Source organism: Rhopilema esculentum, chromosome 6 (assembly GCF_057945365.1).
Source record: "Rhopilema esculentum isolate cy_ngs chromosome 6, ASM5794536v1, whole genome shotgun sequence".
Lineage (NCBI taxonomy): Eukaryota > Metazoa > Cnidaria > Scyphozoa > Rhizostomeae > Rhizostomatidae > Rhopilema > Rhopilema esculentum.
In genome coordinates, this window is record NC_142820.1 from 13,999,708 (window position 1) to 14,019,094 (window position 19,387).

Here is a 19,387-nt window from a genome sequence, read left to right on the forward strand (position 1 = left end):
ATAGAAATGAAGTCAAGAGAATTCTATTGCACATTTAGCTGCCAACATGTTGATGACATTAAAGAAACGTTGAATTACAATCGTATATGAGCACTACCTGCGTAATCCTTATTCAAAATTAATTTGAACCTCGCTTTATCGAACAAAAGTATACATTAATTATTTGGGTCTTGTGCCGGAAAACTGCACTCTTCAACAGAATCTAGTCACTTATAATCCTAAATGATATTTTACGGCATCTCTTTATTTTCTTTAGCCCTCATCTGCCTTTTGAAAGAAGTTTTAAAAGTTTGCCTATTAGATCAATGATCGACTATTAATTTATGCTTTAAAACTTTTTCTGCGAAAAATTCACCGCACAAAAGAAGTCTCTTTTCGTGCAGAGAAAAAGAAATTAGCCTTGTTCCGCAGCAATTCCTCTTCACAACAACATTTTGAATGTAACTTACATTTTCTCTTGAACTTAACGCATATAGATGTCAAAAATACTTAATCGGTTAGAAGTAGAAAAAATCTATATTCTCATAAGAAATATTTGCAGCCTTGCCAAAAATCGTTCGGATCTTTTGACACTTTTTGACACTCTGGATTATTTGACAACACAAATCAGGTTAACGTTGGTAACTAGATTATCAGAAAACTACTTGGTACAAACAAAATGAAACTCATTATAGACAGGCGATTGGCAATCTTTGAGCTGATTCAGAAAATAGCTCATGTCGACATTTAGAAAGGTTTAGCTGCTACGCATATGCTTCTTCAAAAAGGGGAAAGCTACACCAAGCTCATTTTATTGTCAGTAGAGTGTTCTCTCGACAAATTGCATTCGGTTTCTTGCCAGGGGATGTAGCATTGAATTTGAAAATGAACACAATTGCTATCTCTGTCAGTTGAGCAAAATATTGATTAAGGCTAGGATGCAAATTAAAGCTGAATTTTTGTAAAGAAATTGTGTTGCAGGATGAATGAGCTTGTTTCATTTCATCGCTTACAGAAATTTATCTTGTAAAGAGAGGGACTTGCAGCATCCCTTACTTGAAATTCCTTTATTTCAAATTATAAAATACTTTTAATGGATATTTATAGGTTTAAAGTCAGTCTAAAATGGGTCCTGAGGAGTGGGGATCTTAATCAGATAAGTTCAATTGTTTTTAATTGTTTAGGCAAAATCCAGACTCCCATTCACTTTTAGACAAGATCGGCACTGGGTGCTGATTAAGGCAGTGTTGTCGAAAGTATTCAAACATTCAACAAAATGGTGATCTCTGTCCCAGAATGCCATTCCCTTTTCCAGTTACCCTAATTTCTTTTCCCAACGCCGAAGCAAGTCAGGGCCCGATTGCCAGTGTATTCCCTCTAAAGTCTTATATTCAAGATAATCGACATTGTTTATTGATCGCACAAAACTAATCGGCAATGTTTCTTCCTCAGCTATGGCCTGCAAGATAAAAACGCAAATGTTGCGCCAGCCCCTGTAGCTATGTCGGTGTTCAAGCCGAAAGCCGTTGCTTTGACTAAAAGATTCTGTGATTGGTCGGAACGCACGCGCGAGTCTAAAATGGCGAGATGGCATTGATAATCGATCAGCTCTGCTGTAATAAAGATTGTTTAACTCTGAGGCGTCCAAGACAAAAAAGAATAAAAGAAGCATGAATTAAGATTTAGTCTTTTTAATTCTTAATTGAAGTTAATTAATATTCGCGAAGTGAGTAGAAAAGTCAATTTAAAGACGAGTCAAACTGATACGTAGAAAAGAACAACATTTTTAAAAACAGCTGCTTTTCTTAATCCGTAGTTGGTCTGGCCTAGAGGAATCAATACATAAGAACGTTAAAACCATTCATTTTGCTTTATTAAAGTATTTAGGTTGAGTTAATTAGACGACACGGGAAGGCCTTTTCCATGATTCTTATAGAAAGAGGAGATTAAACGTGGAAAATTTCAATTACAATCATGATTTGAAATATCAAAATAGATGAGATCATTTATCCAGAATTGCTGTCCTGTATAAAGCAAGTTAATTTCAAGTTGGCTTCCAATTTTAACATAAAGCTGTTTTCAACAAAAGCGGAACAAATAAAGTATTGAAATACCCGAAATCACGGCAAAACAACGCCACCTCATTCTTAATGTGGATTTTTTGAAGAAACAAAAATGATACCCAATAATGGCTTCGGTGTTAGCTAAGGCGTTTTGTGCAGTCGCGCTAGAATTTGCTTTGCAAGACAACATCCTTTGTTTACAGACTCAACAAATGCTTGCTTAACATTCACCTACAACTAATTTCATTTCTTCTCCGATGGAATTTTCATTTACTCTTGACATCTGTCTCTTGGGCTCGAATGTTTGAACAGAAAGCGTGCAATTTAATTTTGCAAACCATTTATCTTTTTACTCGTTGTTTTGATAACTTGAGCCATCAAAGGTTTAAAAAGGGGAGCAATGATTAAGGGTGGTTGTTGGAAGGTAAAAACTTTCCCCCATTTGATTCTAAGCTACGAATTCATTCTTTTATTCCAATGAGTTATAGTGTGAGATAAATATTGCATCTGGTTTCAGAAAGGAGCTGCGCATTGTTGGGGAGATGAACCAGTATTTGTCTGCAGGGCCGTTAGCTTTTAAAATTTTTGCATCTAATGCACACACACAGTTACGATCATTGTCATCTTATTCACACCGCAATATATATTTGTGGTAGGAATATTCGCGGCACTTGGGAATAAGCCTGAATCGAATCAAAAGAGAAAAGAAAAGGGTGTCAGAGAAGGGACGAATGAGATGCTCTGTATGATATGTGCAACTTTGATAAATCATAGTTTCGATTAAATAATGTGAGGCACCATTAGATGTAAATTTTGTCATCGCCCTAATGCGCATGCCCATAAGATGCACTTTATGATTGGTTCAGATCAATCGGTAGAACAATAGCTATAAACAGTTAGAATTTAGACTCATCTCCCCAACAACTCAATCAAGCAAGGAGCTGCTCAAAGTTCCGTTGCTTTACTTCAACAAAATAGATACTCATCCAAAACCTAATGTCCAGCAGTGGACAAGGCTTTAAGCCGTGTTGCCAAAGTATAACATTTCTCGTCAAAGTTTAAATGGTCTTTCTGAACACAAAAGCCATTAAATGCGGATTAGTACGTTTACTCTCGCTGCCCGTTTCACGTATCTGGTGGTTAGCTTATCTTGACAAGACATGGCAGGTCATAGTAATATTTCAAATTAGCAGTTACGGCGAGAAACCAGCCTGGTGAAGTAGACTGCTTACACGTATACGTATCGCCAGGAAAGATTTAAGCGGTTAAATCCCTAGTTTAATACAAGTAATGAGACCATATATGAGTTTAAAAGAGTATGATGATAGTAGTTGTAACGGCCAGCTTTTTCTCATGTTTCAACCAAAATAACTAGAACCTGGCGCTGCCATAGTCTCCTACATGGACCGTCTGCTTTTCGTCAGATAGATGTGCTCTACACGAACTAGAAGTTGCAAATTGCTATGTTGCTCAAATTTTTGGCTTCACAATTCTGCTCTAATTCTTTCTTAGCAATGCAGTTTTGAAGTGTTAATAGCAAAGGTATTAAGCTAAGAAACAACCCGAGTTTTAAATGCAATGACAGTTATATCGCTCGATCGCATACAAAAGCCGTGCGTCGCCGACTTAATGTCAGCGGTAAAATACCGAATATATGCGCTGCCACCAGATCATAAAAATTCATGGGTTCAGGATATATGCAGGGCCGGCGAAACGTATTTGAAAGTGGAGGGGCCAAAATATCAAAGTCTTGAAAGGGCTTAGGAAAGGCCGCCACCATGGTTGGTGGCAAGAAAAATTTCAGAATTATGGTGCCTTAGGGATGGTCAGAAACTGTATCTAAAATGAGTTTTGACTGAAGGTGTCACATAGTCGCGTCTGTTGTGACGTTGACTTGAAATAGAAAGGTTTTGCAAAGTTTAAAAATAACCATTATCATATGGCTCGTAATGAACCCTTTTTGTTAGATTTTAAAAGTACCCGAAATAAAATGGGGGCGGGGGGGGGGGGGGAATAAATGAAACACGGATTAATAAAAAAATTAACGTTGAAATATCAATAGAAGAACTATCAGCTAAAAATAAAAAGTTAAGCAGTTTTGTACAGTTAAGATATAACTTTGTAAAATCTGATCTTAACTTTTTCGGAAATTAAGTGTTTTAACAAAAATTTGAAAAACCTTCAAACTGGGCTTGACAAAACGAGTTTAAATAGAATTTATAATTGCGTCGATATTTTCTCTTTCTTGGTAGGAATGGATTATCCAAACGATCAAACTCTTAAGTTTTCTTGATGATACTTTTTAAGAGCCAATCTGCCCATACTTTATTTCTCGTATCCTCAGAAAAGTTCTTTCCAGCTGTTTCTTTTCCTTCAACAGCTGATTTCTATCTTTTTGTAGTATTTCTGAGAAATTTAACATTCGCTAACAAATAAACCTTGTGTGCCAAGTTTAGAGAATGGAAAAAACGAAACACCCCCAATTTGTGCTGGCACCAAGTTATTCTGGACTAGGTTTCTCGATCTATTTGCTAAGCCAAGCGGTCACTCATTATAAAATTTAGACAATGACCGATATCTTGGATCTAATTCCCATATTCAATTTTATGCATGTCCTCTATGGTAAAGACATAGCAACCAAGACAAAGCGAAGGAGACATTTAAGAGAATACTAGGCAAAGTTACTTACAGAATCATATACTATATTAATTTTCACCTTTGCCTAAAATTTTTCTTTAGCTCTGCAGAAAAGTGGGGGGAGGGGGGCATGGCCCCAGCCCCCCAGTTTCGTCGGCCCTGATATGTCATACCGTCTCACGGCAAAACTGAACACGTTATACTAGAAAACGTGATTATTTCTGCTATTGATATGACAGAATTTCTCTGAAGAGTTCCCGATATCATACTTCAAGTAATAAGTATTACAATATAACAACAGAATGAAGATGAGGGTCAAACGTAGAACACCAGTGAGTAACAAGTCTAAATTTCAAATTTACGATATTACATTCAAGTTTAAATATTAACATAAACACAACAGTGTCACATAAAGAGATCGATGTTTTCTAAATAATCGCTATTTGTCGATGAAATGCATATGATTATCATTAAAGATGGTCTTTTTACTGATAAGCAAAAAAAATTATTTCTTTACAGTCCAAAGTATAACAATGCTCAACATAATTTTTGTTATATACAACATACAGGCGCTGTTATAAAATCATTAAGGCAATGCAAACAGTTCTGCACAGAAAACCCCAAATTAAAAACTTTAAAAAGGCTTGATGGCCTAAAACGACTTGTCTTTAGCTATACAGAAGCAAACGATAATTCACAAGCGGGTCCCCCATATTCATGTCAAACAGGTTAACAGGGCATTCGCTTAGGTCATACTGCAAATATATTATACCCTTGAGAATCATTGCTGCGGGCAGGCGCGCGGAGGTTTGCCGGGGCCTGGGACCCATGATGACGTCATTAAAACTGTGATTGTTATTGTTGTTTTTATTGTTCAGAAATCGGCTAAAACTTTTTGGAGCCTTGTCACTCTGCCCTTGGTACGGCTGGCTTCAACTTTAATAACATGAGCTTTATAAACAAGAAGATTAGTTACTTCTACAAAAACTGACATCGGAACCTTCCGAAAATGGCATTTTCAATAATTTTTAAATGAACTGCATTGTATAGAATGTCCTGCGAAAATTAACAATCTGAAATAGCTGGTAATATGTGATGCTGGGCTCTCCGTAACACATTGCGTGGACCTTTTCAGAAAAATCCAGACACTGTCTTTGAAAATTGTTGCATGCACAATTCATATACAAGCACAGTCACCTTCACTGGTTGCTAAGGAATTTCAACATCGGACATTTTATTACAACACTAAGGCTGCAGACAATCTTTAATGCCCTATTTATCCAGACCAAACTAACATACTTCTGCTACTTCTTCCTTTTTCTGTCTTTGACAGCATTTTGTTTTTCTTGGGGATTCTAACTTAAATACAATAAACAGGGAATTTTGTAGAAAAAACTAGCAAACTACCTAACCTCAAATTCTATTTTACACATCAACTAAATCGACCATGGAGATTTCAAATCCAAAATGGGCCAAAAAATTTTTGCACCGGAAGTTACTTGTTTTTGTCTTCATAAATTGATACAATTTTTTTGAAAATCAGCCAAAGACTCGGCCTCAACTTTTATTGCATTTTTCCATTAAATAAACTATGCAGATTCAAAATCCAAGATTGAATGGAAAATATTTTGAAAAGAATTCAAATTTTTTGATGACGTCATCAACTTTGGTTTGGAAAATTCATTTTGAACCACATTAATTGTCTTATCGCAAATATTTTTGTCAACAAAGTTCCATATTTGCATAGCACATATTCAGTGCTTTTGAGAATGTATAAAATTACTATTTTTCTTACTTCTAATCGCTTTTTTGCATGACACTACCATCATTTTATGACGTCATAATCCTTGACAGGTAATTGAAAATCATGGATAAGTGAGCCTAAAGGTGTTTAAATAGAAGAAAATAACAGGACAGAAGTAAATTTTGTTGAATAGGAAGCGCTATGGTCAAGTCTTTGGCTGATTTTTAAAGAATTTGTATAAACTTTCGATGATGTCATCAAAAACAAGTAACTTCCCGTGTAAATGTTTTGGCCCATCTAAGATTTGAAATCTCCATGGTCGATTTAGATGGTGTGTGAAATAAAATTTGAGGTTAGGCAGTTTGTTAGTTTTTTCCACGAAATTCCCTTTCTACAAGGTCTAAGTTGTATATTAAAATGCTTGCTTACTGTACTGTTTTCGCAATTACCAAGAACAATGTGGTTTTCTTCAATGAAAATTGTTGCGTTTTATGCCGAAAAAATTTGACCAATAGGAAGCATCTGACCAATAAGATTAAAACGAGAATTGCTATTTGACGTGAAATTAAGCAATATAGGCGTCCTATAATTTTAAGTTTACAATTTTGCCTGCATTGCCTTTCGTCGAGTTGACTTCTAACCTACTTTGATTCAGGGGGTTTCCGTGTCTTCCTTTCTTTGACCCGTCTGTTTTGAAACCAGGTTTTAATCTGCTTTTCACTCAAATTCAACGAGTAGGCGATCTCTATCCGCCGCCGCCTTGAAATATATTGGCAGTTGGTGAACTCTCGTTCCAGTTCCCTCGTTTGATGGGATGTAAAAGAGGGTCGACTTCTCATCGTTGGATCTGAAAGAAGGTATTAAAATGCAGTTCGGTCATGCGGCACACTACCATTTTCTTAATGCAAATAATATTTCAGAAAAATGTTCTTCTTAGCCTCCAATAAGTTCCAATTTCTCAGACAATTAAATACTTTGTGACAAATATACCTACAGCGATATTAAATTTCCAGACGTTTCCGCCTTTCCACAGAAAAACAATGAAATAAGGGGGTTGGGGCGGTCTATTTCCTTTTGTTTTATTTGGTTTTTCTCAACGTTGCTGAGAGAGCAAAGCTAAACTTTGGGCTCTTCACAATGTATAGAAGAACATATTGCTTTTTCAATCTAAACAATTATAATTTTCTAATATTGTCTGGTATAAAAACTTGCTTACATCTTGCTTGCTTACATGGCTGAAAAATTTTCATGGCGTGATTTGCCCTTGGGTGCTGGGTCTTTCAATTCCACCTTTTCTAAAAATATATTTTCTCATTGCAAGCAATGTCGTGATCCTATATATGGTGCATCGCAGGTGTTAATGACAGGGGTTTTGTGGACGTTGCCACCCAGTCTTTGCAAAGCCATTCATCAAAATGTCCAGGAAGGGCGCAGATCCTTGCCACTGAGAAATGCGACTGCTCGCAGCGTGCTAGGCCCATTCGCGCAACATAAATCACTGGCACCAACCATCAATGACAACTGGATCCTTTGTATAATTAATGTATTTTCGCAAGGGTGGCCTATTCATATGAAAACATAATCAATCTTAACTTGCTTTTTTGCCATTCTGTCATAAGTTTACATGTAACCTTACTAATACGAATATAAAAACATCACTTGATGACATCACTTCATTTATAGCGCTTTTGATACTGAATGCCTTCGTCACTTTGTTGTTATATTGAAGCATGGAGTTTTCATACTGGCCAAAGGTCTTATTCCATGTTTTAGAATTTGATTACGAAAGACTTTTGAATTTTTATTTGAAGAACTCGTGAGACGTTTGAAGAAGTGCTATTGTTTGGGTCTAAATTTTTTGACAACAAGGTAATCACATAATTTTACCAAAACGTACAGGAAGAAAACAAAGCTTGTAGAAAGAAAGCTTTTTGCAACTTAAAGAAACTTCTTGCTCCGTGCAATCGGAAAAAGATAGGTGAAAAGATTCCCAAGCCAAACAATTGTGCGAATGGAAGCGGACACAAAAGTTTGGGCATTAAGCTATACGTTTTTTCTACAAGGAACTTAGCTCGGGGCCTAGTTCTTGAATTTTCTAATTTTTGGACCTTTTTTGATCAAATTGTGGTACTAAAATACATTTTCGCAACACCATCGCTACATTTTAACTACATTTGCTTTTATTGAAAAGACTGAGGGGCAGGAAAATAGACAGTAAATCCGAAGAAAAAAATAGACAGCAAATCGGAAAATTACACAATAAAACACACGATAGCGATCTTTGAAAGACAAAATGATCTTCGAAAGACAATCTCCAAATGAGTGGAACCAGCTTCCTAATTTTGACAGTTCGCAATGATAAAAATATTCAAAATCGAAAATTTCCTTAGGGATTTGTTTTTAGCAGCAACGGTTCATTAATTTGTTCCGCCTTCTACATGTACATTCTTTTCTTTTTATAAGAACCAGCAAATTTAAGTTCAAGCTGACTGTCCTTAGGTTTTCGAAAATCCGAGGCTGGATTGTTCCTAATCTGTTTTTAAATTAATGGTGTTTAAGCAGTGCGTTTGCTAGTTTTTTTGCTTAATGTTCAGGCCTCATTTTTCAACAAAGTGAGTGAGACAACGTTCATTTGCCGTAAAGTTTTAATATTTACCCACACATTGCTAAAAATCATGATTTTAAAGATAAAACGTTGTTCAAAATTGCATTTTACAGTAGCTCAGTCTCAGCTTGTTTTTGATTTATTCTTAACTTTTGACCAATTTTGAGGCTCGTGTTCTTATAAAAAAGAGTGTAAATTCTTTATAAAGTGGTTTCAAATATAAAAAAGCGTGCTCTTCATTCCGCATCATCAGACAATGAGTCATTTCTTAAAGACACCCACCGCCACGCACATTGTAAAAATCTATATTTAAAAACTGATGGTTAGTAGAGCAAAGTAGCAGCCATCATTATTACGTCATCGCATCATTAACAATAACAACATTGACTGTTGTATCGTGTAGCTTGAAGCAGTGTCCATCAAACTTTAGAGAAGTTAATTCAAGAAAGTGCTGGAACACTTGACCTGCAAACAACTGATTGATGAATCCTCTGTTTTGGCTCAAGTTTATACTTCGCTCAGATTGGTTCGTGAGTTGTCCTGGATAGAAGCTATAGAATTATAGACAGCAATATCGCCTTAAAAATGTTAAACTTTAAGTTAAGTAATCATATTTTGTCAACATTGTAAGAGGTGTTTCGTAATTTGCATCTGGTCCCTCCTTGCCACGTAATCAACTGTCTATGTCCATCTGAAACCGCATAGTCTAAAGACAAAGAATTCACATCAATTTCCGACAACCCTCCTACAGAAAAATGGGCAGAAAAAGTGACCCAATGCGAAAGTATTTCGAAGCAATCATCGACATTGGCCCTTCACATCAGCAACCTTAAGTTAGCAGAGGCCAACCAAATCTTGCTCGCTAATTGGCCTAATTCTGTGGTCATTTGACTATACCTTAAATCCTCGTATAAGTCCCCTCGAATTAGATCCAAGCCCGATTCCGACCAGTAAATCAAAATGTTCAATTAACTCCCATCCTGAGATCCTGACATGTCAGTTTTAACATGGAAGCCCCCGTCCAGACATGTCTGTTTTTACAAAACATAATTTTAGTCACAAAATTAGTCCACCATAAAACACGCCAAAGAACTAAGCATTCCTCAGGAAATTGAAAACATAAACAATGATTTAAAAATAATTCATTTTCTTATTCGCTCTAAGAGAACTTGATAAAATTAAGAAAGCTTTAGAGACAGATACAGGCATTTTCTTATAATAAACAGGCTGAAAGAAACGGTAGGCTAAATTTCTTCGAAAGTTAAGAAACAACCCTACCCAAATTGAAAAAAGCTAAGAAACTTTCATAATTTGCAGTTTTAACTTTCCGAGTTGACACTCGAAACAGTCTTGACATTGAACATCACTGCATATTGCAACACAACATCTGACATGCAGTTTGCATACATTCTCAGTAAATTGCACACTCAAGAAGTTTCCATTTGAAAGTTAGTTGATCTCTGAATCTGAGTGAACTATTTACTTTACCTTGGAAGCATGTTTAAAAAATTCATTACCTAAGAAATTTAGGAAAACATGTAAGAAACTTTTGATAGCAAAATTGCCAGAAAATTTAAGAAACTGCCTACCAGCACCGGAGCTTAGTTTCTTAATAAAAAATACGTGTATACAATACTAGCCCCAACTTATAACATGGGGCAAATCATTTACCAATCTTAAGGCCAGTCACATTATTAGCAGCCATAAAAAATGTTCCAAATTAATGAGATCCAGGGAACTAATTTGTTGATTTACGAAACGTGTAGTTCATTTACCCCAGAACACTAAAGTACTTTTTGATAGAACATTAAAGTACTTGCGTTGATTGACGTGTTCTTCTGTGTGGTAGACTTTTGAGCATTTTCTCATTTAAAGAATCTTTGTCTATGGTCTTACCAAGAAAAATTAATTCTTGACCACTGGCAACAAAGCATGATTCGGTGGATTAACAGTGAGGGTCTAGCTAGGCCTGTCGAGAGCCAGCTGGGGTGCGGGAGGTATACCCTCAGTTAGATATGGTATACACAGTATGCTGCAAGGGTAAAAAATTTGAACGGGTTTCACTTTTGGTCAAAGTCCCCTCTCGACGTTCCTGAATACATTGATCGGAAAATTTTAAAGGAAGATTTTCTTTCAAAGGAGATTTCATGGCCATTAGCCTGAGGTCAAATGCAAATGGGATAATTAAAAACAGTAACAGTAATAGGAAAATTCTACAGGACACGATTTATGGGAATCTTACATTCTCCTCTCGAACTTTCAGGCCTTTGTTTTTAGAGAGAAAATGATACCCTATTTCTTAGACAAAGAAATGTCATTGTGGTCAGTAGAGCCACTGCCCTCATTAACACATTCAGTAGGACCAGGGTTTTATTTCTGATTTTTCCATTTCTGCCTGCTTTCATCTGTATCATTACCTTCCCTTCTTACTTCTATAAGAAACATTTTTGCAGGATAACAAATCCGTTCCGTTGCTTTTAGTTGATTTTAGTACTGAAAGATTACCAAGTGCCAGAGGACTGCTTTTTAGAACGAAAAATAGAACATAAATGCATCAAAACATGAATAAATAGAGCAGGACGCTAGTTAGTGCCAAAGATCTTTTCTTTCTAACATCTCTCTCGATAGAACCAAAATTATGTACCTTATTGGCTAAGGAATCATCAAATCCAATCTCTCAAAGAATCATTTTCGAACTGTTTTTAAGGCTGAGGATGATCAGTACTAAGGCTTATCAACTAACAGAAGGTTTACTATAAGACGATTGTGTCTGTCCTTAAATGAGTTGACTCCATAAATAGGTCTATTAACGATCATGCTAATATGGAGATGCATTTGCGAAATTTACGTCATGCATGCAGTGTATTAATCTTCTGATAATACTTCGACTATCAAAACAAAAGTACGATGTTTCTTCTCAAATTTTTTCATTGGTATTTTGAACAAAAAGTTTTAACAAAATTGCAACATTTCTACGTTTGCTCCATTCAAGTCGGTTTGTGAGTTTGAAATGAACCTTGATAGCATCGAAGATTCCAAAAAGGAATGTATGCCAAAAGTAAGATAAAGTGCACACAAGCTAGAAATAAAAAGTGGAAGATTCCAAAAAGACTCCTTGTGCTGAAAGATACTGCAGATATTACATTGCACTTTTGCATCTAGCGATGTAACCAAGCATTGAAAATAAAGTTACTTGGCTACGTAGTAAAGATAATGCGATATGCTAAATTGTTTTGTCTCTTTTTATCACGAAATGTTTATGAACGAAATGTGCCTTGACCTGTTTAATTGATAGAGTGTTCATATTGTGATTTCTTCAATTGTCTTTAATAAAATCTCTAATTGGTCTCTCGTGTAAAGCACGTTCTAATACTGTAATTTATGTATATGTTGTTCTGTTTTTTCTAAATCTTGTACTTGTTTAAACAGTTAATTAACTTTTTTAGATCAATAGTATCAGCAAAAGTAGGTAAGACCATTATCACACTGGGCTAGGTACCTTTGGTAATAAAAATTGAAGATGCGTTTTATCGGAAACATACTCATAGCTGACGTCACGTTCTTCTTCTGCATCGCTCAATTTCAGAGCTTTAAAAGTTTGTTTCTTAGATTCTGAAAGTTTTCGATCGCGTATATGGCTTTATAAGTAATGACCACTTCAACTAGTGCATGTCGCTTTCCAGTTAATAGCCAGCATGCTATGTCAGTGTCTTATGACAGTCAAGCATGGAAATGCATCGTGTCGGGGTCAACTGACCCTTGCCAAAAAGTGCAGGGATCAAACCAGAAATTCCGTCAACAAAAATTTTCCACTCCTTTCGGTCTCAACTGAATTCAAAAGGAAGTTGATAATCTTACAGGGCTCAAAAATTTGGAACGACTTACCTCTTGAAATGAAAAAATGAAAAACTTAAAAGTTATTTACCACTAGATTGAAACGCTACTTAGCCATCTTCTAATTATATAAACTATTACATCACATTCACCTCTTTACATTTATACTATTATTTTTTCGCTTCTTTTTTATCGTTATATCCTATTGTATCGACTTAATTTGGCAATATTTGTTTATCATCTTAGAATTATAAATAATTTTGAATACATTTTTCTTTTAATTTTATTTTTGAATGACATAAAAGAACATATCTTTAATTCTAACCTCAAAAATAAGGAGACATTCGCTGTTATTATCACTTATTGCAAAAACACCCAAACCCCTTGCCCCCTGCCCCCAATATCAATGTTGATGTTGCTTTTTTAGGTTTCTGGCTTCCACAATCAACAGCCATTACCCACTATTAACATTGACATTAGGGGGAGGGGCATAACACTGGCTTTGAGGGCAATTACGCAGAAAATCACTTATAAAAGAATTATCTCATAACCTTTTGTCCAGGATTGTAGAGCTTTCATTTTGTGATACTTACTGTTATGAAATTAATATGTAAATATCTATTTTCTGTTATTTCATCTTAAATTTAGCAGTAGATCTATATTATTCGATGCTAAATCACATGTAACGAATTGCTGTGAAATGAAATATTTGAATTTGAATTTTAGTGTTCCAAAATTAGCTGCACAATGCGGTGCGGTACGGTGCGATGTGGTGCGGTGCGCCGACAAACTATTCTGTCCAATGGTATTCTCAATTCATAAAATCCCGAAGTCCCTGCGCATGCGTACATTCACAAACTATGACTGATCTCAATACAAAGATGAACAAATGGATATCCCGCAAAATGATGATGAGAAAAATTAGACCATAATTTATCTAGAAAATCTGTTTGCAGTAAACTAATTTTGGGTGCATTTTTTTTAACAAAGAAGACAAAAACAAAAAACACAAAGAAACAGGGACAGTAGCAAGTAAAAAATCTGTTGATAATAGTTTCTCTATCACTTAATATGAAAGGATGTTGCTGGGTTGCGGGGCAATCATTTGTAGTTTTATAGACCAAACCCCAATAAAGTAGATTTTTGGTACAGAAACGTGCATAAGGTTTAGATTTGCGCAGGATTAATATTCAGCCTGAGGTAATATTCTGCAAAATAGGTAGAGCAAAATAAAAAAAATTCGTCAGGACTTCAATACCATAATGCAAATTTTGTTTAATGTTTTGTTAATATATTATTTTTGTAAAATCAGTACTTTTTGCCCACGAATTGTCCAATAGGTAAATTGTCCAATCATTAAAGAATGATTATAATCTAGACTGCTCGATGAAAAGCATGTCGTTAAAGTAAACATTTCAGTGATATGGACTGACAACTAAGAGACAAATAGGAGCCCTTCGTCCTGGATTCAAAGAGCATACACACCGAACAAATTCTTTATTAGGCATGCTCCTTGACTCCAGGATGGAGGGCTTCCTCACACATTAAAAGATTTTTGCTCGTTCGTCTCCCCAACAAAATTCTCGTTAAAATTTGTCAAGAATAAGTAAGTTACTTTCTTGTGCAAAAGCATATGTTTAGTATAAATTATGACTGCTTCACACCTGCCTCTCGTCTTACTGATCAACAAAAACATTAAATAATATTTTCTTTAATTATTTCTTTCTCTTCTTTAATTTACGTTGGTGATTATTTTTATTAACAATAGCTAATAAGATTATTAAAACCAACTACTTAGACAGCAACGTTACTTCCTTGGGGTCAAGTAGAAGCTTTAACCATTCTATGAAGTTCTTCGATCTAAATACTTAATCTAGATATAATCTAAGAATTTTCCTCGCTCTTAGGATTAGTAAACGCCAATGAAGATTTCTGCTTTACGAGAAACAGTAAGCATATATTCATATTCTAGCTTTTAACTCTCTCCTCTACAAACGGTACAGACAAAAGTTTATGTTGTAGGAGGTTCATGTTGCATTCAACCTCTTAAAGTTGATTGTTGGCCCAAGTCCCTACTCATCCTTCTCTTGGCCAACCCTTTCAATTCCAAATAGGATACAGTCTTGCAAAATATCAAGGGGATCTCGCATTTTATTTATGAGTTTTGCTAAAGGTAGCCTACAGGAAGGGAAACATATAAGATTTGGCCGGTACTTCTGAATGGATCTCTTTTCTCACTGTTTCTATCAAAAAGAGAGATTAAAGATTTAGCTGAAATGTTAGTTCACAAGAGATAGATAAGTCTAACAAGTTAAAAACAATATCATTTTGAGTAAGCTTTGAAAACTAGCTTTAAACCATTGAACTGATAAAGCACTCCTTGCGAAAGAAAAAGGATGAGGTATATATCATTTCTCCAGCTTTCTTTCTTTGACACTAAAGTTCACCTTTCCCTGCTAATGTCAGACAAGCCAATATCAACGCGCTTCCTTGTCTGACTCGATTTTAATTGTCGTGAAGCCAGTTCTGTACAACTTTTCGCATATCCACTCTCAACACAGCTACTGCTGTATGTTTGCTTTACGATAGACACCGTCAAAGACCAACCTCTCTGGTGTTGACAAACACTAAATATTGCAAACGCTATGTTCATCAATTTTATTCCAGACTGTTTACTGAGCCTTGTCACCAAATGTACTTTTAACCTGACGATTTTCAGCATTTTTACTTCTCTCCTTAATTGAGATAAAACTGCTTTTCACAATTATGGCAGTTTCTCTCGTAATATGCCACTTCGGGATAAGCAGTAAATTGCAATTCATGATAATTCAAACAGTTAACTTTCAAACTACTTCTTTGCTTATTTTCTCGAAATTATATTGCTGTGCTTGAAAAACATAGTTTAAGGCAGATAAAACTTTATGCAAACAACAAAGGGCAAAAAGACAGGGAGAAATGCATTCCCAATGAATCCCACTTGAAAAAGCCAAAAATCAGGAACAAAGTAAAGTTGACTACGTGAGTAAAAGTAAAAAATATTGTGAGGTCATCAGAGTAAAATCATAACTTCACATGTTGATAACTGTTGTGACATTTTGGGTTTAGAACTCCGTTGAAAACTGTGCAAAATTGCAAAAACAATCAAAAACCAAAGATGAACACTGACCCTGACGACTATGATCTATTATAAATAAAGAACAATTTTGTAAAGGATAAACATTTGAAAAAAAGTTCCTTTGCATGTATACATTATTTGCATATTCATTTATTGAGTAGTATACATGCTGATTAGAACAGCAAAGAGAAAGACAAAAACGACATCAATGGGACTAATCTTGGTCCATGTGCCTAATGCGAGTTTAATGTACTTCAAAACCGCGCAATATGTCAACTGGCAACCCGACAATGAAGTTTGGCAAATGTTATAGGGTTAACATCCGACGTATCCCGTATTATTGAATCCGCTTACATTCTTCTTCAAGAATTCTTTCAGCTGACAAAAAGTCATAAAAATAAAGTCGAATAAACACAGCTCTAGCTATAAACATGTAAATGACAACAGGATGGTGCACATAACACTGAAAGGTTGAGAAGGAAAGAGCTTTGATTGAAAAATAAATGAGGATCGCTTTATAAAAGGAGAGCAATAGGTTGATAGTATAATTCTTTCTAAAAGTTTCTTAAAGTATACTTTAATTTGAAAGTTTAATGGAGACAAATTTAATGGAGACAATTAAATTTGAAAGTTTAATGGAGACAAATAAAAAGATCTCAATGAAGAAATATCATTGTTCATAACTGAAAGCAAAATTTTCGTATGTACTTGACAGTCTTTCTTGACAGTAATTCATTTGCAGCCAGTGAAATTTGTTTGTAAAAACTAGTAATAAAAATCGGCTAGCCTTGGACATTTATAGCAGCTGTTTCTGCTTGGATAACTAAACATTCTTTTTTAAGTTGTTGTTTTCAAATATTTTCTATCAAATGATATTATAAAGGCATCGAAAACTGGTCATTTCCTGTCTTGTCCTAATGTCACATGAGTTGCTATAGATTTTAATGAGCCTTTGCAAGCTCAAATAAACTATGCAAGAAAAGATTTTTAGAAACACTTCTACAAGGCTTCGAGTGAATTTCATCAAACAACTAACGATTCTAACATGAAAACAACAAAGTACGCCTGCATTCCTAGTCTGAGCATATTCATGAAATTTCTCGTTATCACTGAACATGTTTACGGTCAGAGGGTAGACTAGATATATGAAGAGCAGAGCATAAAATAAAAACAGCTTAATAGTAGCAATAAACTGAAACAGGCCCAAATGAACACTTGAACTTAAATAAATACTTATAAACACATCGTGAAAGAAGTGCAGAAGTGCAACATTAGAGGAACTAAACATCAAACGTATGATATTCGGTTATTCATAATTTGTCATCACACTATAGAAACATATTTTTTCAAAGATAAAATCTCTGACAAGACCATGAACGACAAAAGATTGAGCGCCAAAGATAATAATTATGAAAGGCAAAAGTAGAGTGAGTTCCAACTCACACCCCAAACAACCGACTGCAGTGAATAAAATATAGAATATTTGCAGCAATGGATGATAAAGCATTTTGTAGCTGTCTGACAAAGTTGATAGAATGTAGCTAACTTGCACAAGGTCTTAAAACACTTAAATGGCTAGTTTGTTCATGCTTTATTAACAGGCATCGTTGGAGGTAAATCGCATACCACTCGGTGAACGGTATGCAAACAAAACTAGAGAGGGCTATTCATTAAACACCACTTAAGGCTGAAATAATTAACGATCAATCCTAAACGTACATAAAGAGAGACATATTGAAGGCACTCATTTCAAGGCTATGACATATTGAAGCAATGCCATTCAGACATCAGAAGCAGCAATAAACGAGACCATGTTACTGTGCCATATGCAAGCAAATGGTTAGGCTCATTTTCCTTGGCAGTTTATCCAATCTACCTCCGAACCTTAACTGACAACATGCTAGAACTATGACAAACAATTTTTGTACCATAAGAGGCCAATAACAACGTTAGTTCATTCCCAACACCTTTTCAAAGACATCGCGCTAAATTTATGATCTAGGCCGAATTCATGACAAGGTGACGAAGCAAGTAAAAAAATTCGTCAATTTCTAATGAGATTCTTTAAAATAGAGTTTAAATGTGGAGGTTAGAAGCACAACAGATCTATCTTGTTAGCGAACATAAGTAAAAAGCAATGGTTACTGTTTTACCAAAAGAAATGCAAAAAGATATATGGGACAAAATCTGCAATGCGAAGATGTATGGTTGGCGTCAAGATTGCGTGTTTCTTACCTTGCAGTCGACAAAAGCAGAATGGCGTTGTTTCATCTGTGCAACAACAAATGTAAGCATTGCCATCAACCAAGATATATTTTACACTTTCCATTATGTCCTTTTGCTTACGCTGTCATAAATAGAGTTCTCTGATATTTGCGACAATCTTTGTCAAATGCGGGAATGGACTCAGGCGACCCTTGAACAATGGCCTTCGCAGTTTGCAGTCTAACCACATTCATAGCTAATAAATTAACCATAATATTGATGTTATCTAAGCTAATAAATGACAAAATCAGGCTGGCAACTCCAGTCCTGGAATTACTCCATTCATACTTTTGATAACGCGTGTATGAGTAAAAATCAACCAACAATCTTTGCTAGCTACTGGAACCAAAAGCTTAAACACTGGAGGGAACATACAAAAATTTTGCTCACCTTGCGTCAGGTCGTGTATCCATTCGAATTGACTTCTGGCGTGATTTACGTAGTGTTGGTAATGAACTCTGGGGGCAGAGAACATGCAAGAAGGGGACGCATTTTCAGAATAACCCCTGGCTGCTTCGCAATGAGAGAAGCCATGGCGAGGGTAGCTTGGCGAGCCCCAGTTTGTGACAGCCATTGATCTCTGTGCGTTTTCCCTGCTTAAATTGTAAATCGAAGGTGTTTTCATCTGTAAAGTCTCATTTTCATCTAGCTCAGCGGCAGGGTAGCATTCCGCCACTGGCGATTGGATCTTAGGCTTGTCACACATGTCTCCTCGTTGCGAGCCGTCCAAATAATTCCATACATATGTCTGTCTTTGGTAGTCATACGCACTCATGTTGTTGCAGTCTGCTCTTTGACTAATATCCATTTTGCTAAAGAGCAATCACGGTTACACCGTACGTTGTTGGAAGCGCCACTTGACTTGATCGCTGCACGAGTGAGGGGCCGCCGACCACCTCAGAAGCCAGACCCGACCGACCAATACAAATCACCGCAATCGCAAGATTGACAACCATTATATTTGCATGATGACAGTACTTAAAATGACATGTAAATTAGCCTGGCACTTAGCGTATGAAGCAAGTTGGAAGCTTATAACGTTTTTATGTAGGTAAATATGACAGAAGTTCATGGTCGAAGGCTGGCAAACCCGCCAAGCAAACAGAAGGAAAAAGTTCGTTAAAAGCTGATGTCTGGATCATTTT

At 35.8% G+C, this 19,387-nt stretch overlaps 1 protein-coding gene across 2 annotated transcripts; it reads right to left on the reverse strand.

The window, feature by feature from the left end:
* Positions 1–4,046: 4,046 nt before the first annotated feature.
* On the reverse strand, positions 4,047–19,175 carry LOC135686699 (homeobox protein Hox-B5b). Of its 2 annotated transcripts, none has more exons than XM_065202989.2 (2): positions 18,633–19,175; positions 4,047–7,270 (listed from the first exon to the last, which is right to left on the reverse strand). In XM_065202989.2, the coding sequence occupies exons 1-2, from the start codon at positions 19,048–19,050 to the stop codon at positions 7,065–7,067; spliced, it is 624 nt and encodes a 207-aa protein (XP_065059061.2). In that variant the 5' UTR covers positions 19,051–19,175; the 3' UTR covers positions 4,047–7,064. The 2 variants fall into 2 exon arrangements, with proteins under 2 accessions (XP_065059061.2, XP_065059063.2); XM_065202991.2 differs by lacking the exon at positions 4,047–7,270 and adding an exon at positions 7,285–9,734.
* Positions 19,176–19,387: the final 212 nt, after the last annotated feature.

Coding starts and splice junctions, on each gene's coding strand:
- LOC135686699 (XM_065202989.2), bottom strand. CDS start 19,050: ATGGATATTAGTCAAAGAGCAGACTGCAACAACATGAGTGCGTATGAC. Junction 7,271..18,632: donor GATACACGACCTGACGCAAG/GTGAGCAAAATT, acceptor ACCTTCTTTCAG/ATCCAACGATGAGAAGTCGA.